General features: G+C 43.8%; 1 protein-coding gene across 2 annotated transcripts in view; it reads right to left on the bottom strand.

The window, feature by feature from the left end:
- ADAM19 (ADAM metallopeptidase domain 19) overlaps window positions 1–26,735 on the bottom strand; it is an 82,048-nt gene that overhangs the window by 42,885 nt on the left and 12,428 nt on the right. For both annotated transcript variants that reach the window (XM_048491118.1, XM_048491119.1), the window contains exons 4-5: window positions 10,374–10,452; window positions 2,826–2,902 (exon numbers count right to left, since the gene is read on the bottom strand). In XM_048491118.1, the coding sequence (XP_048347075.1) occupies window positions 2,826–2,902; window positions 10,374–10,452 (156 nt within the window). The remainder of the gene's footprint in view (window positions 1–2,825; window positions 2,903–10,373; window positions 10,453–26,735) is intronic.

Below are 26,735 nucleotides of genomic sequence, written 5' to 3'. Positions count from 1 at the left end.
CTACAGCTTAAAAGAAGCTCTGCAAATTATCTCACCCTAGTTTAGAGAGAGCAATGTATTTCCAGATTTTGTGCTCCATTTTTAAAAAAATAAAGATTATGATTGTGAATATTTTCATTTTCTCAGTTATTTTTAAAATGAAATTATCTTAAAATCCTTGGAATTAAACTCCATTTTAAATAAATACACATATTCCTGAAAGCAAGAAAAATAGTTATCTTTCATACAGTCTGTGAACATGCCTTAGTATATTAACATCATAGCTAAATCTCTGTTATACATCAAAGAAAGGTAGTTAGACCAATGCTATCAGTTAGACGAAAGTATCAGAAGTCTCTAAGGCTTTTTCCACACAGCCCAATAACAGCGCCCTAGGGATGGAAAAACACTGTCCCTGGGGCGCTGTTCGCACAGCAGGCGCTGCTGCATCACAGCAGCTCCGTGCTCATGCCAGTCAAGCGGTGTGAAAATGCATGAGAATGGCAGCGAGTGGAAGGTGGTGTTTTCCCCCCACCTTCCCCAAATGGCTCTTACCTCCTCTCCCCTTCTGTCGCTCTGTGGAGGCCAGGGAACATGCCTCCTGGCCTCTGTCCCTGCAACCATTGCTCTGGCCATGGGAGCAAAGGAAGCCAGGAGAAGGTAAGGAGGCATTTGGGATGCTGCGCGGAGCCTGCTCTGCCAGCTGTGCAGCCAGTGGGGCCGTTTGTGCAAATGGCCCCGGGGCTTGCATCGGCATGGTTCATGCCGATGCAGCCCCTCTACTCTGGCTGTGCAGAAACAGCCTAAGTTTGGGAGGCTTATTGGTAGTTTAATTTTTAAAATTCAATTTGTTACTAAGTTTGATTGTTGATTTTATTGTGAAATGCTTTGGGTTGGGTTCTGGGAAAGGAGGCAGTTTATAAACGGTTTCCTACATACATACATACATACATACATACATACATACATACATACATACATACATACATACATACATACATACATACATACATGTATAATTAAAATATGATTTGTTTTTTCAGAAGAGAAAATGTACAATATTGTTGTGTGCATAACTTGTTTTCATAGTTATTTTCTACTCAAGCCTCACAGATGGATCTAGTAGAAACTAAAGTAGCAGTAGTTCTCTTAGCCAAAGGGTAAACAAAGGTCTATTTCCCATAAAGACATATGAATGGGTATACATTACATAGTTTAATGCATTTTTTTCATGCTGGAGAGTTGGAAACATTTTCTTAGAGGGGCTTTTTATCAGCACATCAGACAGATGAAGAAGGAGATGGCTACAGGAATAGAGACCCACCCTCTCCCCTTGCTTATCCCCCTGCCGAGAGAATTCAACTCAGAAATAAATACATGCACCTGTTTAGCTTCCATATATTTCCAATAATCCTAAAAGGGCTTAAAATAATGTGATGAACACTAGGCAGCTGGTGGGAGGGCTGTATCTAAGTGCAGAGAAAGCTCTTTGTATCCAAGAAAATGAGTCAGGAACAAGAGAAATGAAAGTAGGTTAGTCTGCACCTGCAATGCTTCCTATTTTGTGTGGGTTATGTCTTCTGTCAGCCATAAGTGGCCATGGTTTACTTTGTTTACATCACCAGACTGTTTGTTTACACTGAAATGACTTGAGGTGGTTGAGGGACTTTAAAAAAAATTGGCACAACATTGTTTCCTGACTGGACTACAGCCCAGCAATTGAGCTTACAAATGGCTTTGAATGAAGGAGTCCAAAAGAAAAACACATCCTGTTTATACAAACTTTAATTAACCATTTTTGGAAATCAGATTCCAACATGCAATAAATGTATGGAAATCTGAACTATAGTGTTATGGTGGAGCAGGATCTTGAAGAACTCTGATGTCATTAGTCTCATACACATATATAAACACTATGGAATTACAGAAGAAATGTATTTTATGGTAGCTATCAAGGTTGACACCAAAATATACAGCAAAAAATTCAGGACATTGATAACAACAAAAGGTGAGAATGTAAGGAGACAGAAAAGCAAATATGAGGCAAAAAAGTGAAAGCTGCAAAGAAAATATACTTCTTTTGTGTAGGGCAACTCAAAGCAATTAGATTCTACAATGTGTGATGAGCATTATTTCCTATGAGAATTACACAAACTATGCAAATATTCTTTCAAAAATATATAATTGGTCATACTTTACTTTTAGAGGTGTAGTCATGTGCAGTCTGTTTCAGGAAAAAACAAATGGGAGCTGGTAGACCTTTAAAAACCAACCCAACTTTAGAGCCCACTTCTTCAGATGCAATGACTATGGTTGCCAGGTCTCCCACTATGGACAGAGATCTTCCATGAACAGCCATCTGTCCCCATTGCCACTTGGAGTAGCAGTGGAAAGTAAAGAACAGTGACATTGCTGATATCACTAGGTCACCTCCAGAAAAAACCCAGAAGTGAGTTAATGTAGCTGTAGGGAAACTCTTAGCTTGGCTTGACAAACCTAGAATGATTGAATCCTCACTTTGCTATCATTTTATTTTTTAAAAAATAGTAGTGTCAGGGGGCCCTGCATGAGTAGACCCAGTATTTGGGTAATCCATCATTTGGGCTGGACAGATGTCTTTGAAAGCTAACAAGCATGAAGATGATAGCTAGCAGTTATCATGGCTAATGAATATATTCTTTCTGAGCCTCTCTTTGCATTTGAAAAGCCACATCAACTTTTGGTCTTTATCCTATCTTATGACAGTTATCCATAATAATATAATTATTTCCATATGATGCTAGAAACCCATCTGACTGGAGATCTAATTGGAGATTGTTTTCTGAGAGAGAGAGATTAGACTTTACCGTAGACCACTGCATGTGCTGAGTGCCACACTGGAATCTTCCATCCCTCTCACTACGCCATGATAAAAGCAATGATTCTGCGGAGGAAATTGGAGATGGTCAAGGGAAGATGTCATTCTGTCAATTGATTCTCTCTCTCTCTCTCTCTCTCTCTCTCTCTCTCTCTCTCTCTCTCACTCTCACTCTCACTCTCACTCACACACACACACACTTTCTCTCTCTCTCAGTGGATGAGACATGGGTCGATTCCCCACTTGTGGAATTGTCCTAGGATTGACCTAGGTTAGACCTAGAAACTCCCCACATCCGCTGAGTTCAACCCAGGTCCGTTCCAGCTCTGCCTCTTCTTACCATTAAATTTCTGACTCCACAGTTTTTTCTGCCAACCTAGGTTGAACTCAGGTTGAAGCTGGTAAAGTGGGGAATCTTCCTCACTGTGATTCTTCCATTCAGCAAATCACAGATAAATGTTTTGGGCATGCACAGAACGAGAGACTCATGGCGGGGAAAAGCTGAAAAGCTTTAAAAAAAAAATCCTCCTAGCATACGAAGCGACGGCCATACATATAAACGGCGCACGTTTACACACTGCTGATAGCAATGAAGTTGCAACATTTTTCCCACTTAGCAATGTAACAGCCAATCAATTACACTCCCTCCCTCCTTTCTGGTAGCATGTTAAAAACGTTTGTCATTCTGAGGGATAGATGCCATTTTGATTTGATAGCTGAGTAGAGCAGACAACAGCCAATCAGGAACGAAGAGAAGAGGTGCCGAGGTGATCCCGCCCTCTGAGCATTGCTCCAGCACGACGACCTTGGCTGCTGTGGGAAGTGACTGTGGAATCGACCTAGGTCAGTACTTTTATGGACCAGGTCGAACCTAGGTCAATTCTGCAAGTGGGGAATCGACCATTGATAAGATACTGCATCTCCTTTAAACTTGGTTTTGATTAAAATTCCTGCTAGTTTATATTCTCAGAAGCATACCATAAGAAAGGAGAAATTTAAGCTCATTTCCTTTGGATATTTTCCACTGCCATAGGTAGCCCTGAAAAGTATGGGGTGGCACTATGGCTCAGTGGTTGTGCAGCTGCTTTGCATGTAGAAGTAGGTTCCAGGCTAAATCTTCACAGTTTTCAGTTAAAAGGATGAGACAACAGGTGACATGAAAGATCTCTACCAGAGACTCTAGAGAACCACTGCCAGTCAGAATAAGCAATACTGACCTGTAAAGACCAATGGTCTGACTCAATATAAAATAACTTTGTGTGTTCAAGTAACCTATATTACATTTCTTTAAAGCAGGGATCAGCAACTTTTTACACTCAAAGAGCCATTTGGACCCATTTTCCACAGAAAAGAAAACACATAGAGCCACAAAGACATTTAAAAGGACGATAACACTGTGTATTTGGGTTTTTTACCATTAAACAGGGGAGGGGGTTCCCCACGCACTCCGCTCCAGCGGAGAGCGTGCAGTTGGCGGCCCCGTCCTGAGTCGGGCGCCGCTTTTCTCTCCCCTTCCTTGCAAAGTTTTTCCACGCTTTAAAGTTTTTCCATGCTCTTTAAAGTTTTTAAAGTTCCACGTGTTTTAAAGTTTTTCCACGCTCTCTGCTCCAGCGAAGAGCATGCAGTTGGCGGCCCCGGCCTGAACCGGGCGCCACTTTCTTCTCCCCCCACTTTGCAAGGGAAGGGGGTTTTCCAGGCTCTCAGCTCCAGCGTGCAGTTGGCAGCCCCGGCCTGAGCCAGGAGCCACTTTTTTCTCCCCTCTCCACATGCTCCCCAGGAATGGGCAGCCACGCCGGGAGCCGCACCACAAGTACGAAAGAGCTGTTTGCGGCTTGCAAGCCGCGGGTTGCTGACCCGTGCTTTAAAGGATCCTTTTAAAGATATTGAGATATGAAACTATCCTGCAATTTCGCAATCAAAAGAAATATACAGGATGAATGAAGTCCCATCATCATACTGCTTAGCTGAATGAGATGGAGAGCAACCATTCTGAAGACCAAAGCCTAATACCACAACCAAATTACAGCAATACCTATGCTGTTAAATGTACATGGTCCTGGGATCACTGTCACTTTTCAAATCTTTAAAAACTCAGGTGGCAGACAGTGATAATGCTGTATGAGTTTCCCTCATTATTAATGGCAAGAAATAGGCTTTTATGACCTCAGCTAACAATAAAATTCCATCACAGGAATCTTGCTTAGAAAAATTTATGCTGAAAGGAAGTGAAGGGGAAGCAATGCCAAAAGGGTGAGCTCATAGTCTTTAACTGTTATTTTAAAATCAAAATTAGCAAACGTCATTTTGGGTTGTCATCTCAGCAAAGTGCCAGCCAGATAAAGTATTTCCAGCTACTAACTCACAAGATTTTACTTCCCTTGCATACCACCCCTCCCTCTCCCTCCCTTCCCTCTCTCTCACATGTATGTGTTTGTATGTATATCACTTCCACTCGAGTTATTGCCTATGTACTGTTTCCACTGCTCATATCTGGCCATCTGAGTGAACATTCTAAGCAGCACGAACATTCTAAGGGTGACAGTTACACACAGGCAGCAGCATGTCCTTCACCATGGAGCACCAGGAAAAAGGCATTTTACCTGGGCCAGGTGTGAAATTTCAGGTATGTGAACATCTAAAAACACTCTCGCCTGGCTGACTATAGTGGCTGGGAATTTTCAGAGGAATTGGCCCAGCAGTTACTGAGGTATACTATCATCAACAAATACACTGTTAGCATTTTAGACCATATGGAATTTTAACATGAGCAAGCTTTACCCATGACTGTCATAATTCAACATGCTTTCTGAAAAGGCAGAGAAAAAATATCCATTTTGGCCAGTTCTTCCATACCAGGTATTTATATAAATTCTTATTGGAGTATGATACTCACTTGCAAAATAATGAAGAAGAAATATAGTCTATTATTAACTCATGCAGAAATAATGATGGAGAGAGCCCTGCGGGAGGATATGGAGTCAACAATAAGTCCTTCTCAGTCATTACGGTTTTGGCCATCAAACCGTATGTAAGGTAAGACCACACTATCTGCAGTTCTCCTGATGTATGCAGTCACCATTTTGTGTAAATATTTTGTAACCTTGATACAAATAGTAGGTTGAGCATTTGTGAGGACCAGAGTTGAAACATACATGCTTTGCTCCAATTACACAAAATGGTGATTCCCAAACATCAGGAAGATCACAGAAAGTACACCATCTTCCTTATATGCAATTTGAGTGCCAATGTTACAATGACTGAAAAGGGCCAATGGCCTTTGTATACTGAAGAACTGAGTCACAATATGCAGTAAATTCTTTGATCTGTTGTAGAAAATTCACTATTCCCCAATATCACTGTTGTTTACCTGAAAAACAACAAAGACACTAAAAAGTAAAAAAAAATAGTTTGCTGAGAGAAAAGAAAAAACCTATTTCATCAAGCTAATCAACAGGAAAATTTCCACTGAAGTATTAAAATGTCAATGTCAATCAATTTCAACCAGCTGGAACAGTGTAAAGACTAGAATATATGCAACTATACAGGAAATTTAAAGTTGTAGAAATTTAAGTCTAAACACTGGAATAAAATAATCATAAGAAGAGATGGACCTCCACCGGCTAAGTGGAGAGCTCCAGAGATAACATTTAGGGACATGATTCTGGACAAAGATCCTTTGCTCAGAGGAGAGGGAGACAAAAACTCACAAATGCTCATTCAAATAGTAAATAAAAATTAATCACACAATTATAATAGATGTAATTCTAATTATTTAAATGAAATTAATGTGACCACAATATGAGTATTTGTGCAGTTTCCAACTTTTTAATCCTTATATGGCAGCTGGCAGTTCTGTGGTAAATGTTAAAACCAGTGTGGGTTGCAAAGTTAAAGTGTGGGTAAAGTGTGAATAAAATGTATTTAAAGTGTGGTCAGGTTGAACAAGGATGTGGTGGAAATAGAATGAACTTATCTATTCTCATTTTCAGAACGAAACCTACTCCGATGCCTCAGTATAACTGGAGAGGGGCAGGCTAAGACCACCATCCTAAGGAGGGTGGAGAGTAGCTTGCTTTTCTGTGGTCTAGTTGAGTGTATCCCCATGAAGCTCAAGGAAACATGGGAACAGCAGGCAGCAGCTCACTACTGGACTTTTCTTCTGTAACCTGCTACAAAATAATGTCCCCTACCTCTACAAGTAGTTGCCTCATGTCCAGTATATAAACCTGATGAGGGAGTTGTAGTTTTCACTCTCTCACACTCCAACTCTCTCTCGCTCACTCCTGCCCGAACTCTTTCTGGGCTACCCCTTTTAAATCCATCTCAAGCTTGTATTGTGACTGGACTTGCCTATTATGTGGGCTCAATGTTCTTGCTGGCTCCCTCCTGTGAACCAGGGTGTGTTTCTATACCCCTAAAGGAACACCACATGCCAACCACTCTAAGCCTAAGCCACACCTGGGGAACTGGCCTTTCCATCCACTTTCTCTCTGTACCCAGTAAGAACATAAGAAAGAACCGGCTGGATCAGTCCATCTAGTCCAGCACTCTGCTACTCGCAGTGGCCCACCAGATGCCTTTCAGGGCACATATACAGGATGTGAAAGCAATGGCCTTCTGCTGCTGCTGCTGCTGCTCCCGAGCACCTGGTCTGCTAAGGCATTTGCAATCTCAGATCAGTGAGGATCAAGATTGGTAGCCATAGATTGACTTCTCCTCCAGAAATCTGTCCAAGCCCTTTTTAACGCTATCCAGGTTAGTGGCCATCACCACCTCCTGTGGTAGCATATTTCAAACACCAATCAAGTGTTGCATGAAAAAATGTTTCCTTTGATTAGTCTTAGTTCTTCCCCCCAGCATTTTCAATGTATGCCCCCTGGTTCTAGTATTGTGAGAAAGAGAGAAAAATGTATTTGTCGACATTTTCAACCCCATGCATAATTTTATAGACTTCAATCATATCCCCCTTCAGATGTCTCCTCTCCAAACTAAAGAGTCCCAAACGCTGCAGCCTCTTCTCAAAGGGAAGGTGCTCCAGTCCCTCAATCATCCTCGTTGCCCTTCGCTGCACTTTTTCTATCTCTTCGATATCCTTTTTGAGATGTGGTGACCAGAACTCCGAGTGCGGTCACACCACTGTTTTATATAAGGGCATGACAATCTTTGCAGTTTATTATCAATTCCTTTCCTAATTATCCCCAGCATAGAGTTTGTCTTTTTCACAACTGCCATGCATTGAGTTGACATTCCCATGGAACTATCAACTTAGACTATCAACTAAGACCTTTCCTAGTCTGTGACTGATAGGACTGACCCTTGTAGCTTGTATGTGAAGTTTGGATTTTTTGCCCCTATGTGCATCACTTTACATTTTGCTACATTGAACTACATTTGCCATTTCTTAGCCCACTCACCTAATTTATAAAGGTCCACTTGGAGCTCTTCGCAATCCTTTGCGGTTCTCATCACCTTACATAATTTGGTATCATCTGCAAACTTGGCCACCACACTACCCACCCCTACTTCCAGGTCATTTATGAATAGGTTAAAGAGCACTGGTCCCAAAATGGATCCTTGGGGGACACCACTCCTTACATCTCTCCATTGTGAGAACTTCCCATTTACACCCACCCTTTGTTTCCTGTTTCTCAACCAGTTTTTAATCCATAGGAGGTCTTCCCCTCTTATTCCTTGACTGCTGAATTTTCTCAATAGTCTCTGGTGAGGAACTTTTGGAAGCCTTTTGGAAATCCAAGTAGACAATGTCCACTGGTTCCCCCTTATCCACATGCCTGTTTACACCTTCAAAGAACTCTAGCAAGTTTGTAAGGCAGGACTTGCCTTTGCAAAAGCCATGCTGACTCTTCCTCAGCAGGTCTTGCTTTTCTACATGTTTAATAATTTTATCTTTAATGATAGATTCTACTAATCTACCAGGAACAGATGTCAAACTAACTGGCTTGCAATTTCCTGGGTCCCCCTAGATCCTTTCTTAAAGATTGGTATGACATTGGCCATCTTCCAGTCTTCAAGGATGAGGCCGATTTCAGGGATATGTTGCATGTTAGTGAGAAGATCAGCAATTTCATGCTTAAGCTCCTTAAGAACTCTTGGGTGGATGCAATCTGGGCCAGGGGATTTGGTAGCATTTAGTTTATCAGTGGCTGCCAGAACTTCTTCCTTGTCTACCACTATCTTTGCTAGTTCCTCGGATTTGCCTCCTAAAAAGCTTGGTTCAGGTGCAGGAATTTTTCTCACCTCCTCTTGGGTGAAGGCAGATGCAAAGAATTCATTCAGCTTCTCTGCAATCTCCCTGTCATCCTTTAGCACACCTTTTGTTCCTTCGTCATCTAACAGACCTACTACTTCCCTAGCTGGCTTCCTACTTTTGATGAAGTCTCTGGATTTCAACCATGAAGGACTCTACCTATCTGAGTTGTTTATAGCATATTTTCTTCTCCTTTGTTTTATGCAAAGTGATAAAGGTAATCAAGAAAGCATAATTTGGTATGATCAAGAAAATGGCTACAGAAAATGGCACTCAGGGCAAGCTCTCAAACTGTACCCCCCCTCCCCAACTTCTTGTGATCTGAATATTATGCTCCTATTGATATACTCCAAGATCACATTAGCCTGTTTTGTTGCTGCATCACACTCATTGCTCATATTTAACTTACTATCAACCCATACCCCAAGATCTTGTTCTTACACACTACTACTCAGTATTGTATCCTCCACCCAGAGGAAAATGGGGGGAAGAGATAGCTAGGGGGGGAAAAGAGAGAGCAAAGGGCACAATGGGAAAGAGAGAAAAGGGGGAGAGCGAGCTTTGGCTGTGGCATCAGGGGTCAGTGGAAAATGTTGCTCACATTCTCCCCCACCCCTGCTGCCGCCACCTCCACAAAAGCCTATGCTTGCTTTAAAATTAAGCTTAATTTACTTCCAGGCGAGCAGTACCATGCCAGGAAGAGACTGGGGACAGGAATAAGGTCAGGGAGGGCCGCTGAAAAAAAGTCTGTGGTTGCTTTGAAATGAATTTATTTCCAGGCAACCGGTGGCCAGGAGGAGACCAGGGGAGGGGACAAGGCCAGAGAAAGAGTGCCCTCCCTAGCCTGTCCCCACCCCCAGTCTCCTCCCAGCCGAAGTGATGCTCACCTAGAAGTAAGTTAAGCTTAATTTTAAAGCAACTACAGGCTTTTTGGGGGGCGGTGGCCAGGATCTCCCAGGAAACTGGTGCTTAGGGCAAGCTCCCTCCCTTGCCCCATCCTTGTTATGTCCCTGGAAATGATTTATCTGTAGCAGAGTAAGCAAAGTGAAATGAAAAAGGGAGTGGTTGAAGAAGGAAAGGCAAACCCCAAATGGGAGGGGCATAATGGAAGGAATATTGGAGAGGAGAAAGGGGTGTACCAAAGGGAAAAGGGGTTCTGGTTGTAGTCTATTACTCAGGACCCATGCAAATCTGGAACTGGCCCTAGAAGGTACAATCCTAAGTAGGTAGAAGCTTGGAAACCCAAGGCAACTACACTGAAATACTTACTGTGTGGTTTAAGGTGATGGTGTAGGGTGTTCCACTCTTAGTATAATGAGTTTCAGTATAGCTTGGTGCAAAGAGTTGCCTACCAGAAATAAGAAAAAGAAAACATAAAGACTGAGACAATTATATTTGGCACATTATCTGAACTATCCACCTGCTGAATAATATCTTGCTTTCACATCTATCCAATGGCTTATCCTAATATTTAGCAAAAGAAATATAAACAGCTCCAGTTAACTTGTGTAGGTTTTGGGTTGAACCTGTTTACAGCTGTATCAGCAAAGGCGTGTTTTTGATTGCTTGCACAATAGAGGGCTGAAATGAAGTATTATGTACCATAACACTGAATAAAATAAACAAATACAGTGTTAAATGGGCTTTGTGAGGTGAGACCAAAAGGACTGACATTCAAGGTTCAGAGGCCTTTGGGACTTTAACAGGACTCAAGAGAAAGTGTTTCTGTTCTCACTGTCCCCATAATTCATAAGCATGTATCCTGTCTCTACTGCCATCCTCTCTAACCTTAGGAGCCATGAAGTTCACTGGGTGCTCTTTGTTAAGCTGCTTAGTCTTGGCCTAATGTATTTTATAAAATGAATGACATAAGAATTGTAAAGCATTTTGTATATAAAGTGTGCTGAACAGACAATTAAAGATGACTAAAGCTATCATGACAGCTACTTCTTTACTGCATTCCGGCAAAACCCATTTGCTTCCGTTTCTGTTTATCATCACTACAGGAAATCACAAACACTGCAAACAGAAAGGCAAACCCATTTCACTAGAAAGTAGTCCTAATTATCTCCTGTAGCATCATGAGCTGGAGATCATGAAGCAGCAAAAAACAAATTACTCACCTTCTGAATTGTATTAACCAAAGGAAAGTAGTACAAGCAACAGGCAGAGAGCAAGCTGTGTCCCCTGGAGAAGCCATGCCAAGCCATCTGCTAGCCTGCAGGTGCTTTCATGAAACTAAATGGGATTATGCTCCAAAGTAAAATGCAGTAACATTTAGAATCACTTAACTGATTCCCATGGTTTACACTAAACGTAAGCTGTTCTTGGGTTTAAAAAATTGAAATGTTTGTAATGTACATATAACCAGAGGTGTATCTAGGGTGGGACAACCAGGGAAGGTGCCCTGGGTGCCACTTGAAGGGATGCCCTCAGCTGCCCGGCCCCCTTCCTGCCAGCAGCTCCACTCCACCCCAGATGGGTTCAGCTTTAAACAGCAGACTTTGCCTCCAAAGTTCATATGGACTTCAGAGGTGCAGTCCACAGTTTAAAGCCTCCTGTCCCTCACCAGTTTTTCAGTAAGAAGCCCTATAAACCATCTAATAGTGCAACCCTAGCAGAATTACATCCATTTAAGACCATTTATTTCACTGGTATTAAAAGGGTATATTTCTGTATAAGGCTGAACTGAAGATGTTCAGATGAGATGAATTCAAATGAGAAAACAGAGGGATATAGTGACATCAGGGTAATCTGTAGACCTTTCCATCATTCCAGCCTGTCTGAATACCTTTGATATCCTGGATTCAAAGAGGTTGGTTGAACAATGTCCAAATCATGACTTACTCCCGAGCAATTCTATGAAACTATTAGGGCACTGTATAATCAAGTTATATTGTTTATATATTCCCTTAATTGTTTGTCATTCATTCAGTTTCCTTGTATTGTTTCTCAGACTATGATGCCATTTTTCGGACTACTAAAAAAGACCCAGAAATATTGGGATAATTTACAGTAAATCAGAATGATCAAACAAACCTCCACAATCTGATTTTTGCCATTCTTAACACAAACATTATTACTGTGGTCTACAATTAAGTGCAAAGGAAGGAGAAGGAAGTAGGTATAATATGTTTACTGTTGGTGTTTTGAACTCAATTAATATTCTACATAAGTCAGTAGTGAAGCTGCCAGGGCAGTCTAGTGTTGAGATGGTTTCCTGACACCCACTGATTTTAGTGGTCTTGAGTATGGTCAAATCTTCATGCAGATATTATGCAGGGTTATGATTTAATGAAAACTAATTACAGATACTAAATACTCCACTAACTATGGTCAGTTCAGGTCTATCAAGCCAGGATCTGAAATCTTGGTTTGGATCTGGTTTATTATCTACCTTTTTGTCTTAACTATTATTTCAGGTGATAAAAGAACACAAATTTTATTCATATTCAATCACACCAATCTGCTTAACAAATTACATTTTACAAAAATCCCTGTTGAGGATTCATAGCCAAAACAATATAAAATAAAGTTGTTGACTCAAATGGTAATCTAAAATATAAATGGTAGCCCAATTCAAATATAATTTGTCCAGTATTGTCTCCTGAAAAGCTGGTTTAGGTTTAATTTAAAAATAGCTGTTGGTGCTTCAACCAAATCCTATAACCAAATCCAGGTAAATCATGAACTCTCAGCTACAGGTGGGAAGGGTCAAGAGGTATATCCTATATTTCCACTGCCCTACAGATAAACCATAAGGAGATTCCCCCCTCCCCCCCCCAGTTTGTTTTAAATGGTGGCAGGGCCAAAACAGCCAAAACAATACTGAAAAATTTGGCATCATTTGGGATCCACATTTTAGCTCCCTTAAATCACTGCAATTGACAGTCTTGCTCAGGTTCTGAATCTACTTCCCATCAATTTCATAGGGTAGCCTCAAGTTCTAGCATTTTGGAAGAGGAAGAAAAAGTCTATTAATTTTCTCCAAACTATCCCTTTCCCCGTTCGTAAACTTTTGTCTAAACTGAAAAGTGCAAGATTCATAGAAAACATTATGGGACTTTCCCATAATATCTGTGGGTGATATTAATTGAAGTCTAGGGACAAAGAAGGGTTTTATTTCAGTATGAACTCATTCCTTCTGGTTATGACATCAGTATTGCAATTATAAGTTTTAGATACTACTATGTGTCAGGGTCTCAGAACCAGGAAGTAAATAAACCACAACTTATTTTGTTCTTAAACTACCTAGACCAGATTGTGGCCAAACCTATGACCTTATACATCAATCTCCTAAAAGTTCTTTAAAATGTCTAGATATTTTATTCTTAAAATACCTAGATCAGAGGGTGACCTAACTTAAAACTTTATGAGCCACATATAGCAATCTCCTTGTAGTAATGCACTGCTGACCCAGCAGCACCGTGGTAGAACGTTGGAGAGGCATGCTTGGACCCTCACGACCTTCTGTGCTTACCACCCTCCTCATCCCTAGTCCTGGTCATGAACTGTCTGGCTCAGTCACGGTAGGGACAATGGTCTTGCCCCAGGTGAGGATTAAAAAAAAAAAATGACGTCAGCTCCCTCTCCGCACGTAGCCCGTGGGATCATGCATCACATGATGATCCCGACCTCCCGCCTCCGCTCTCCCGGAACTCCCCGGTCCTCCCTCCTACCGCCCCGATAGAATAACAATAAAGGTGCAGGAACCGAGCCGCGGAGACTTCGCTAGAACACGGACCCGGGCTCCGCTGCTGGCGATCTCCGCAGATGTTAGCTCAGCGTCACCGTCTAGTTCTTCGCTGAACCGCGTGGGTGGAGCTACAGAAGCTGGTGCGAAACCCGAAATCCCTCGAACCTCCACCCCTGCTCACGTGTCGCCTGGGAAAGGGCGCGATACGAGAAGTCCGGCTGGATCCGGCATCCAGGGACCACTGTTCCGGTATAAGCCTGTCCTCGGATCGGCATCAGGGCGTTCTTAGCGATCCTACAGGACACTCTCTAGATCGGCCGGAACACCCGGTGAGTATGGGAGCTTGCAAAAGCAGGGCTTATGACAAGCTGCGTCGGCCGAACTGAAAGCGTTAATGCGGCAGGAGTCCCGGTAAAGAAGAGGAGCTATAGCAAATTGGTTGAGAGATTGAAGCTCAGTGTCCATGGTACCCAGGGGACGTGAATCTGGGACTGGGGAAAACATCGGTACTCTTCGCTGCAGAGCCTGTAGCGCCCGATGTCACTGCTACTGGCGTGGAACAATGTTATGTGCGCCATCAGCCTGCAGACCTATGGCTCCCTTGTAGGTGGTCGCCCTCCTTTCGATCTTTCACCTTCAATTTCAACCCGAATTTTCTCTATCCACTAAATTGGGCCGCCTGTCCTCCTTCTGCCTGCTCCTCCGCCCATTTTCAAACTCTCGGCGGCTCAGCCGCCCCTCCCCTGCTCCGCCTTCATTTTCCGAAGCCCTTGCACCTCCGTCAATGCCATGTAATGGCCGGGTTTCCAAGCTCTCGCCAGAGCGTATTAGCCGATCTGCAGAAGAAAGAGGAAACCCTGGCGGAAGGCGATGCGATATTCTTGCATTGTGCCCGTCCATTTCCACAGATACCGAGGGTGCGTCGATCATTGGCCGAGTTGTAAGTCACCGCCCTTTAAGCTACTAACATCCTCACTGAGCTCCGCCAGCGATCGCGAGAGCGTAGGAATCTACTAGCCCCTCACGTGAGGCATGCTGGAGGCAATCGCGAGGGAATCACCTAATGGTTCGGGCGACTGGAAAACCACCTTTCGCATGCTCCTGAGCCCTGCACAATTTGTGATCTGGGACGAGTTCCATCAGCAATGCATCCCAGCAGGACGCCTCGGTGGCGCCTACAACCGCTCAGCTTCTGGTTTCGATGCTTTCGCCAACCCCAGCGATCAGATTGTCCTGCCTGAGGGCCACCCTTACGGTGCAGCCTCTGGAGCCTATAAGGCATTTATCAAAGTCCCCAATGCCCGGCCAGCCAGCCCAGAGTTTCTCCACCATCGGCCAAAACCCCAGAGCCCTATGCGAGTTTGTAGACAGGCTCCAGGAAGCATCCAGAGGCAGGTAGATAAGAGGCCCAAAGCAGGCTCCTCATGCGCCCTGCATGAAGAAACGCCTCCCGCGAGGTGCCGCCAGAGCAATCGCGGGCCTGGGCGAAATCCTGAACTGGCCGACATGCTTAAGGCTTGCCAGGACGTCCGGATCCTCCGCCCACCAAAGCTAGCCTCCCTGCGCGCGGCACTCTCCACCGGCCCGGGAGGCAGCCTCAGGATGACTTCTTTAACTTTCGCGACAGACCCGGGACACTTCTGAAGTGTAGGCCAGTGGGGCTACAACCCGATGGAGGAGGTCCTCCCAGGAGGCCACCTAAAACCCGGTGCCCAGAAGGGCTTCCACTGGAGAAGCGACTGCCCGTCGGGGAAACTCCCGCCAGTCTCCCAACCCAGGACCAAGGAGGGAGAATACTAGAGCGGACCCAAACACCAAGGCCCCTGCCAAAACCACCCCTCTCAAGTGGCATCACCGGCTCATGCACCAGCCCATCTCGCTTTAAGTTCCCCGCGAGGTTCTTATGGCCCCAACCCAGTATGACGAGCCCATCCCTACCCGGGACTATTGGGCTAGTGCTGCCAAAGCCTCTACCGCTGAACAGGAACTGTTCATCGTCCCAGTGTCGACTCCCTTGCAGCACCAGGACCCATCCATCTCAAGTCTGGACAAACATCCACAGAGGTTGCCTGCGGAGCCAGCTGCGCTCAGTTGATTCTCTCTTGCCCCGTAAGCTGCCAGCTGCCCGACCAATAAGGCTACAAGCCCCAGCAGCCAACCGCAGCCTACACCACCCGTCGCAGCGGTGGAGGCATGCTATCGGGAGCTCCGCCCATACCTGGGCGCCATAGAAGGGATGTATGTTCAAGGGCCTGGTGGACACCCGGCTCTGATGTTACGTCATCAGAGCAGCCCGGTGGCCCGACCAGTAACCAACCGAGGCTTGCCCGCACATCTGGGGGGTGGGGAGACAAACCCTTGAGGCAGACATCCACGCCAGCTCCGCGGTCAACAGCCCAGGACTCGGCTGACAGCTCACAGTCCGCCCATCGTTTAGACATCCATGTCAATCTCTGGGAAGGGACCTCATGAGTCAGGTCAAAGCGACTTTGGTCTGGGATGGGTAAAGCCCGTCACAGATGTTAGTCTAATCGTGCCTTCGAAAATTACTTTTCCTAATTTCCGTGAAACTGGTTTCCCTCTCCCCTCCTCTTCTCCTTCTGTTTTCGGCCAAGTAAAGTGGGGGAGGGCCAGGTGTTCGAGCTAAGCCCTCCCTGGATTAAAATCTGGGCCCGTCCACAGTCACCGCCAGCACTGCCAGGACAGGCCCAGGTTAAAGGGGCTGCCACCATTATGCCTAATACCCAAACCTGTTTGGAGTTATGGCTGCCAGCACCTGGCAACTTTATCAATACCGTTCAAAGGCCAGGCTTGGCCGAGAACCGTATAAAGGAGGCCGGTCTCGGCAGGCGGCAATTCCCAAGATAGTCGATCCACAAAACTTTAGCACCATCAGCTTCCCTGCGTTAGCCACCAAAGGTCCGCGGTAAAAGTGCAACTCCCTTGCAAAGAAACCCCCCCTTTTTTGTTTGTGGGAATCTGCCTCTAATAAGCCTGATTGCATCATTCTCAGGATGCACCCATCCCCCCCAAGAAGGCGGCTCAAAGCCCCTTTTGTGTTGCTGATTAAGCATGCATACCCACAATCCCCCAGGACCGCCTGTCCCCTCCCCTCGAGGGCTCGGACCACCAGCCTTGGCGCACCCTGATGGCGGCTCACAGGCCAATTCCCACCAGGGAGGTCGCCCTGCTCCTGCCCTCCCTGTCAAACAATTAAAGAAGAGAGTGGCTGAGGAGGATTGCATTAAAAGCAACCTTCACAGGCTGCAAAACAAGCCTTCTTATATTAAACTCTAAACTCTAAACCCCAACTCAAACAAAGACCCGATCCTGATCTCCGCCATCCGGCTCTAGAACTGAGCCTGGCGGGACCGGCCCCATAACCTGGGGAAGGGGTGTGTTTCAGTCCCTCTTCCTACAGGTCCCTGTGGACTCCGATTAAGCCATGACAGGCCAACCCATGGAATTAAGCCGGGAGGAAAACCAACCCCATCGGAGATGGAACACATCTCTCTAAAGGATCCGCCCAGCCCGGTCTCAACAGGAGCAGCCGTGTAGCGCCCAAAGACCCGAGAATGACCTGGGGCGTCAAGGCGACCACCAGCCAAGCCCTAGAGATGCTGCGCCAGCAAGACCACCCGAGACACCCGAGGGAACCTCTGTGCAGCTCTCTTTCTGCGATCATCACCGCCCAACTTCGGCGGCCACCATCCCCTTGCCTGCTCTGCTGCCTCCTGCCGATGGCGATCGGCCCACCCTGACGAGCTTTCACCAGACCAACATCCTGGGGAGCAGTTTGCTGCGCTGCCAGCGTCTCATCTTTCTGCCTGGGCCGAGGTACCTGAGGTCGGGGAGCCTGCTAAGCTCCTGCCTGCTCCCCGTCTGCAAAGCCGGAGACTTCCCTGGCCGGAGTCTGGGCTAAACCCTTCATGAATACCTCATCCATCCAGGTACTCTATGGCCGACTGGGGACCCGTCGTCCAAACCCTCCCGGCTGGCGCTCTCCCTTGTCACCAAGACTGTCGCTAACCCGCAGATCTAACACCTGCGCCCGCATCACCGGTGCCCAGCCAAGCGAAGGAACCGACCCGGGCCCATTCATCGGCTACCGGCCAATTGGAACTGCACACACATGGAGGGGACATTTCCCCGTGTTGAGGAAACATCCTGCTCCCCAGGGGCTGGTTCTGGACCCTGCGGGGGAGAGAGCGTTTAATTACATTCCCGCCCGACTCTCTGCCGGAACTCTTTGTTGCCTCAGTCGCCTCACCATGCGTCCTACTGCTCCACCCGGGGAGCCCGGACGCCCGCCCGCCCGCCGCTCGGCTCACCCTTTCGACCCCTCACCAGCCGGACGGTCGCCCTCTCGAGCGGAGTTAGTCTCCCTCGCGAAAACTTCCCTAGTGGGAGTCCCCGGTTCCGCTTCTTACAATGCTAAGACTATTGGCCGGCTGGCCTGTGCCCTTCTTGAGGGGAGTCCATCAACTCTACCTCCATTTGCTCTGGATGCTCTGGCCTCCGAGCAGCAGGAACTTTCGTCAAAGCGACCCTAGACAATCGTGCAGCTGTGATTACTTATTATTGTTATTACATCACCAAGGTTGTGAGAATGTACATAATATGTGTTGTTTTAATCTTTCTGATAATTCCCAATTGATTCATATATGAAGAATCGTGAGCTGCAAGAAGTTGTATCTAATCTGAAATATGATGTTTTGCCCCATTGGTGGTCAGCCCTCTCTGGAGCTGGCTGCGGGGAGGATGGTTGAAGTGCTATTGTGCAGCTCTGCATTGGTTTAATTGTGTGCCTGGATTATCCCGGATCTTGTTTACGTTCAATGTGTGTCTAATATTGCCTGTAGCGTGTGTAAGAAGCCCCTCGAATTTCCCTTACCCATAACCAAGTTCTAATGTTACACAAGCAGCTCGGTCGAAAGCTTGACCGAAGCGTGAGAGGAGATAGCGTCCTTTAAATCACCCTTAGCATTTGGTCCCCTTCTAAAATGTAAAAAAAGGAGGAGATGTAGTAATGCACTGCTGACCCAGCAGCACCGTGGTAGAAGCGTTGGGGCGTAGCGGACCCTCTGACCTTCTGGTGCATACCCGCCCCTCCTCATCCCCTATGAGTCCACCGGGTCATGAACTGTCTGGCTCAGTCACCGGGCGCAGGGACAATGGTCTTGCCCCCAGGTGAGGATTAGGCTCAGACGCTTACGCTCCTCTCCACACGTAGCCAGGTGAGATCATGCATCACATGATGATCTCCGAGCCTCCCGCCTCATCTCCCGGAACTCCCCGGTCTCCCTCTGCGCCCCGATAGAATAACAATAAAAGGTGCCAGGAACCAGCATGCGGGAGACTCGCTAGGAACACGGACCTCCGGGCTCCCGCTGCTGGCGATCTCCACCAGATGTTATCTCCGCGTCTCGTCTCGTTCTTACGCTGACCACGTGGGTCGACTACACTCCTAAATGGTGTGAGGGATCACTCTTCAAATGCACCCCTGAGAGAATCCTATACTATTCTCGTGATAACTCATTGTACAAATGTCCTCAGCCTGCCCCATCTCAGTGGAATTCTGTCTAGTGAAGCACATGTACTGTGGGACTTAGCTAAAAATAGTTAAATTTGCACAGCCAGGAAGTAGAGCCACATCTGATTTAGCATTATTCTATAAAACTGATTCACTAATATTACTGAACAGCTATCAATCTGTAAGGTGATGCTAGTGACATTGGTTAACATGTTTTAAACATTTATTTATACTCAAGAGGTTACTTTTTATTATTTTGTCTGTGCTACTTTCCCCCCTACAAAAGCCACGGTCATAGAAATGATTATGACTGATCCTATGTCAATGTGTTAAAGACTACTCATCTGCAAGTCTCTGTCTCAGTGTGTACACACAATCACAAATGGGGATTATTCCTTTTTGTAACCCAAACCTAAAAAACAGTAATTTGGAGTAAAATAACTTTATAATGTTAGCCTATTCATACTTACTCAGAATGAATTCCTATCACATTCAATGGCATTTATTTTCAAGCAGGCATGCATATGATTGTAATTTTACACACACACACACACACACACACCCTGAACTGTTCACAGAACCAAAGAATTTGGGGAAAGAGATCTGAAAAATGAATGTAGTATTTGCTAAATAACAACATTCTACAGACTTTCTAAGACCATGGCCAGTTAGAGTAGATCTTCAGTATGATTCTATGCTCATTTATACAGAAGTCAGCTTAATGGGATGCATTCTCAAATAGCTTGAATAAGACTGCAAGCAAGTATCACAATCAAATGCCCATTTACTTGGAAATAAGTTCCAGTGAGCTCGACACAGCTTATTTCCAAGTAAGAACGTACAGGAATGCAGTCTTTGGTTGTGTTAACCCCAGAAGAAGAAAATGTCTTATCTCAGGAAGGGTGTTATTATTTGGGCAACAGGGAGTTTATCTTTACGTAGCCCTTTAGCATAAGCCAAACCTTTGCTTTTAGGTAATTACCTGTGTAGATGCAGCCTTCTGCCTATAGCTTTAATGTCCTCATACTGATATATAGTTTCTGGCTATAGTTTCTGGCTAAAAGATGTTGCCAATTTTAATTAAGCTGAAAACCTCAGAAGTAGGGTCATCTCCAAAGTGTGAGCAATGGTCTGGCTCAAAGCCATAATGTACAGATGTCTTAAAGACTGTGTTACTCTTCCAGCTCTATTCAGAGGGCTCTTAGCCCTACTCTACCCGATCAATGGTACCATTGTTCAAAACAAAGCTTCCATCTTAATGCCATGGGGCTACTTTGTGAAAGGGCCTGCAGAGAAGGGGATTTCTATTTTGTGGTTTTAAGCACCATTACATAGTAGGAGTGTCAAATATCTTATGAGTGAGGAGATGGAAATTTAAGTCAGAATACAGCATTATGTCATAAAATGGAAGCATGGGAACAGAGAGACACACTGCAGCTCCCTTGTCGCATGGCTATTTTGGAGACCACATCCATTCTTACATAACAGAAAGCCCCACTGGAACATAAAGAAAAAGGCATTCGTACTCTGCAGTCTCCTAAGGTGCTCCTTGTTTCTCCTGCTATGAGCCTATGCATTAGCTTCACTCCTCAGCCCAGCAATGACTTGCAGAAGATGAAGAAGAGTTTGGATTTATACCCCGCATTTCTCTTTTTAAAGGAGTCTCAAAGCTTCTTACAAATTTATTCCCTTTCTTATGAGGTAGGTGAGGCTGAGAGAGTACTGAAAAACTGTGACTAGCCCAAAGTCCAACAAGATTCATATGTAGGAACAGATAAACAAATCCAGTTCACCAAATAAGAGCTCGCTGCTCATATGGAGGAATGGGGGATCAAACCTGGTTTTCCAGATTAGAGTCCACCACTCTTAACCACTACACCACACTAGGTATGTCCTGCTGCTACCTATTTGTGGAATTTTCAAGTGGTTGCTCCAGTGCTGTGGAACAGCTTTCCAGAGGGAATTAGAAAGTCTACGTCTCTCTTGGAATTTTGAAGTGTCTATAAGATGAAAGTCTGTAGAAGGACCTTTGGCTCTTGCCCATAAATGAATTCCAATTCTTCAGAAACTAGATGGATTCATAAATGCTGTAAGTAAACAACTTAGGGATGTTTACTGCTTTGAAGTTACAAATAAAGGAGTGCAGTTTTGAATTAATCCCATCCTTGAAAGTGTCATCATAGTAACTATGCAGGGGCATACCTACAGAAAATGGAGTTATTTGAAGTTTAAACTATAATCCTGATTCACCCATGAATTTTTCCATTCTAGGATATTACCTTGGACAGTTGATTATGGGATGGATCATCTGTGACAAAGTGTCTAAAAATAAATCTGTACCAGCTACTTAATGTAATTGGGTTGCAGCAGGAACCTGAATATATCAAACATGACCTTCAGACTTAAAGGACTAGCTACTATCCAGAAAAGACTGATGATCTCATGAAAGTATGGTGCTACCCCATAAGTAGCTGAATTTGTGAACCAACTGTACTGAACAGTATTGCCACTGAGGAGATGTCAAACAAATAACCAAATGATGAATATTCAACTAATGCTGCAACAATATACCATTTTGCTCTGGCTGTGTCCTCTCCAGGGTACAATGCTTACTAGGTGACAATTAAAAGGATTCCTTGTTGTATCTGAACTGAATTGGAACACCCAGTTTCCCAAATTGAACTGAAACATCTGCAGTATATCAGACCATTGCATAATCCTCCCACACACACTGGCTTGATAGACTTGCTTTTCAGCAGCTCGCCCTGCAACTGTCCTTTGAGAAAACTGCTCTACTAGAAAGGATTTTCTGTCAGAAGTACTGTATACAGTTTGAAGCAGATCCTCGTATGCCTCCAAAGATTGAAAATTACTGTTGGAAAGATGCAGAACAAAAGCAACAGCACATCCTTCTGCCAAATAAACAAAAAAAGAGGAAGACAGGAAAGGAAGGAACTGTTCCTTCAGCAGGGGAAACTTGCAATATTTCAAATCAAGGAAGAGATAACTTAAAGAGAAAGACGGCATCCTTGTCCGATCCTCTTACAACAAAACCAGTATTTCGGAACAGAAAAAAAGAAGAAAGATGAGCTAAAATTCCCCAGGTGCCAGATGTATTTTTTCTGATCATTCAGCTACTCATGAGAGACTGAAAAAAAAGTTCAAATCTTTCCTGTCATTTGTCTCCATGAGCATCGCTTCATGCACAAAGCCATTAGAGATTAATAGTGTGGGGTCACTGTGCAGAAAATCTTAGCTATCCTTCCTGCTGATAGAGCTAAACTGGATAACAACCTCCTCTCTTCTTCGGCACTTTAAACAAGCACTGGAAAGGAAACCAGATAAGGCAGGAAATGATAGACAGGAAGTGACCCTTTATGCCACAGCTAAGATCCTCAGGGGAAATGAGCTTTCTTGTTAGCCCCGACAGAAGGAAACAGTACAGTACGTTTGGCAGTGACAGGGTTTTGGTTTCCAACATACAGTAATCTAGAATTAGATCTCTGAATTGGGCTGGGTGCCAGGACATTTTCTGTGTCAAGTGCTCACATCAGCTAGTTAGTTACTGCTTGATTTGGCTACCATTCAAGGAATCCCTACCTGGATAAAGTGGAAACATTGATCTCATGATACAACATACCTACGTCAACAAAAGCATGACAACAAAACATTTGTTAGATTTAACTGAAAGTGTGACTACAATTATTTTTAGCAGCTAGGAGTCTGGTTGCATATATGGAAGAGACAATTTTGAGGATGATGATTTGAGAGTCAATATGGTCTGCAGAAGTATATGTTGGACCTGGACCTGTAAAATATAGACTCAAATTCCTTCCTGTACTTCATCACTTATAAGACCACCTCAGTGCCTTAAGTAAACATGAAGAAATAAAGGAGGGCAGGGAATAATGTTTTAGAAGACCAACAGTAATATCTATTTCATTAAAAAATTCTCTCTAGCTATAGGACAACACTGAAGAATCTTTTTTAGTACACCTTTCAGTCTTTAGGGGGGAAACCCCAAATTTTCTTGCCAATTGTACTGTACTAAGATCAGTTGTTTACCCAAAAGAATAATTTCCAAGATGAAGTCCTGTCACACAGTCATTATTATATTAATTACTTCAGCACATGCCTATCTTCAGCAAGTAAATTACTTCTTTCCCCCTTTCTCTTAAATAATCTGTTTACATCTGGGACTTTTCAACCCCTAAGTCTCAGCCAACATCACTGTTGTCATTCTTGAATGCTACTCTCCATAGGTTTTGTTTTAAGTTTTCTGTTCTGCAGCTGCAGAGCTTAAGCATTCCAACAGTTCATTTTATTACAAGAATAATAAATGGAACCGCACCAGGTGTTTGGGGATGGATTCAAAAGGAATAACTTCCTTTGGAATTATGCTTGTGCCATTTTAGGACTGGCAACAGCAGCAAAATTAAACTAGCATTAGTGCCTAATGGATCAATCTATTTTCAGAAGAGTGGCCACTTTGCTTAGATGTATCAAACTTGCTACAAATGATAATTTCAGATAGATAACCAGGGAAGTCTTAACTGCTGCCTTCTAGCTTCTAACACAGAAAGAGGAAATAAGACACAATCTTCAAACATAACAAAAAGTTATGAAAGAATATCTTGCAGTTTCACAACCCAGTCCTAATTTTGTAAGCTCTATCTGGACATGGTCGACTGGAAGCAAGCCATTATTTCCTTTCAGGATTATTGCATTGTGTTTATTCCTAGCCTACAAACAGTCTGAAGCTGCATTCATAGATGGCTAGATATGGCACTGTTGTTTCGTAGCAGCAATAATTCACAATAGGATCATCCATTATGGACAAGCCAGCCCAGTTGTGAATGACTGCGGGAAGTACAGCATTCATAATGACATCAACAATTTTTTTGCCAATCTGTTTTGTCATCCGGACTCTTGAAGCCTAGTCCACAGTATAGCTTTCAAGGGAAATTTTAAAGTTCTCAAAATTTTACGATACAGACATACCATATATCACATTTTATTCTTTTTTTATTTTGTATGGGAAATATATACAATGTACATATGCATATATATTGCCTTGCATGTGCTCTGTAGCTAGAAAATCTTTACTGCTTGATAGCTCCACTGTATTTTGTGAGAGATCAATTTCAGCAGCAAAGTATGATTCTGGTCCAAGCACTGCAATTGGGAAAACTGAGCAACTTCCCAAACTATGAATGCTCATTGTCTCAAGTGTATGGAACACAGTTTTACATGCCCAGCATCTCTTTTTCCAACTAGACGTGCGTTGAGATGAAGCACATTGTTATGATTTAAAATGTTGTGCATGCGTTTCTTTAAAATGTGAGGTAAGTTGTAGAGGAGAGGGGCGTGAAAGGGGGATGAGGCAGCAAGATTATTGGTTGACACTGGGAAATGACTATGGAGAATCTGTGCCAAACAGAGAGAGTGGTGTCTGTGCTGTACTCAGAAAAAGAGAGGCTGTATGTGCTAAGCTTATAGTGTTACATAAAGTGTGGAATTGCTAAAGAAATAAGAAGAAACATTAGTGGATTCCACACAGCATAAATATAATGTCTTTAAGATAAATATAACGTGTTCCCACAGCACAGGAGAATACAAGTGTTGCTAGTCAAAATGGATTTCCCGCCCTCCTGCTGCACGGAGCTATTGTCAGTTTAACAGTTGCACCCACCATTTTGTGTGCTGCAGCAAATTCCCCACAAAGGTTTCCTCTGCCAGTATGGTATAGTGGTTAACAGCAAGTGCACTCTAATCTGGAGAACCAGGTTTGATTCCCCGCTCTGCCACTTGAACTGTGGAGGCTTATCTAGAAAACCAGATTAGCTTATGTACTTCAACATATGCCAGCTGAGTGACCTTGGGCTAGTCACAGTTCTTTGGAGCTCTCTGAGCCCCACTCACCTCACGGGGTGTTTCTTGTGGGGGGGAAGGGAAAGGAGATTGTAACCCCTTTGGGTCTCCGTACAGGAGAGAAAGAGGGGATATAAATCCAAACTCTTCTTCTTCTCCTCTCTCATCCGCATGCAATTTCACTGGCAAAAGTAGGTGAATAAAGTTTGTTTGTCTAGCATGTGTAATTTGTTCTCTTACTTTAGTTTTGAGGAGAATATCTGAGACGCTATGGCAACACAATTAGAGAAGCTGCAATATGTGCATAGTTGTGTCATTATAGTTTTGCAGACATCCTCCTCAAAACCAAAAAAAGAGAGGAAAAACAACATGTGTGTAGGATCACTAGGCAAAACAAACTTTATTCATCTACTTTTTTACAGTAAAATCGTGTGCGGATGGGCTGCAAGCAGAGGAAATCTCTGTAGAGAATCTTCATGGAGAATCTGCTGCAGCACACAAAATGCCAGGGGCCAATGGTGGAGGGAAATAGTTTCCTGCCTGCTTGTGTTCTCTCAGCAGGCAGGAAACATCTTCAGCATCTTCAACAGGGTTGGAAAAAGATCTCTAGTTTAGCAATTTTTGAAAAACCTGGGTTGAGAGGAATAAAACCTACTGAACCCATTTTGGGGGGGAAAGCTGTGCAAAGTTTTCCCCAAAAATGCTTTTTATAATGTCCTAAAGACGTTATATTTATGCTGTGCGGAATCCACCATTGAGAGACTAGAAATGGAATCAAATTCTAATAGGGTCTCAGAGGTATAAAGGAGCGAGACAATGGGCTGATGTAAGGTGAAAGTCACCTCAGCAGAAATGGTTGCCTGTTTTATTTGTTGTAAATTATTTCCTAAAACATTTAAGCTAAAAACATATGCAAATAAAAATATTTTGTTAAATGTAACCTGGAATCCCACACTACTAATTTTTTCAGGACCATGTAGCCCTTCAAAATTGCTGCACAGCTCAGACATACTACTTCAGAATAAATTATGAAAGGGTTTGAAACTCAATTCCTGGAGGCAGAGAAATATAGAGAAAGAAGGGGGAAAATAAACATTATTTTGCACCAATTATATATATTTATTGTAAAGAAATAAGGGTGGGCATCGCTTCTAGAGAACTTTGCAGCCTAGATGTTATTTCATCTAGATGTTACTCCATACTTCATTTGCAATATTACCCCTCAAAAATGAGGAAGTCAGCATGACAACATTACTATTATAAAATTTATCAAATGAATTTTCATTGTTCAAGCAACACTAATCTGTGCTAACAAAATAATTGATTTTTTCTGGGAAAATTATATAGATGCATAAGTTGGATTCAGATTTAGGTATGGAAGAAGATACTAAATGCACATTGCTTATAACAGGAGTGCTCACATTTATGTTTAAGGCCTCTGGATATTCACTTACCAACATTATTCATTGTCCTCAGAGAAGTCCTCACATGATACATTTTTCTTGCTTTTATTTTTTCCATTCTCTGACCC

This window comes from Sphaerodactylus townsendi, linkage group LG03 (assembly GCF_021028975.2).
Source record: "Sphaerodactylus townsendi isolate TG3544 linkage group LG03, MPM_Stown_v2.3, whole genome shotgun sequence".
In the NCBI taxonomy this organism is placed as follows: Eukaryota; Metazoa; Chordata; class Lepidosauria; order Squamata; family Sphaerodactylidae; genus Sphaerodactylus; species Sphaerodactylus townsendi.
The sequence above is the reverse complement of the archived record's forward strand: the minus strand, read 5'-3'. Positions and strand labels throughout refer to the sequence as shown.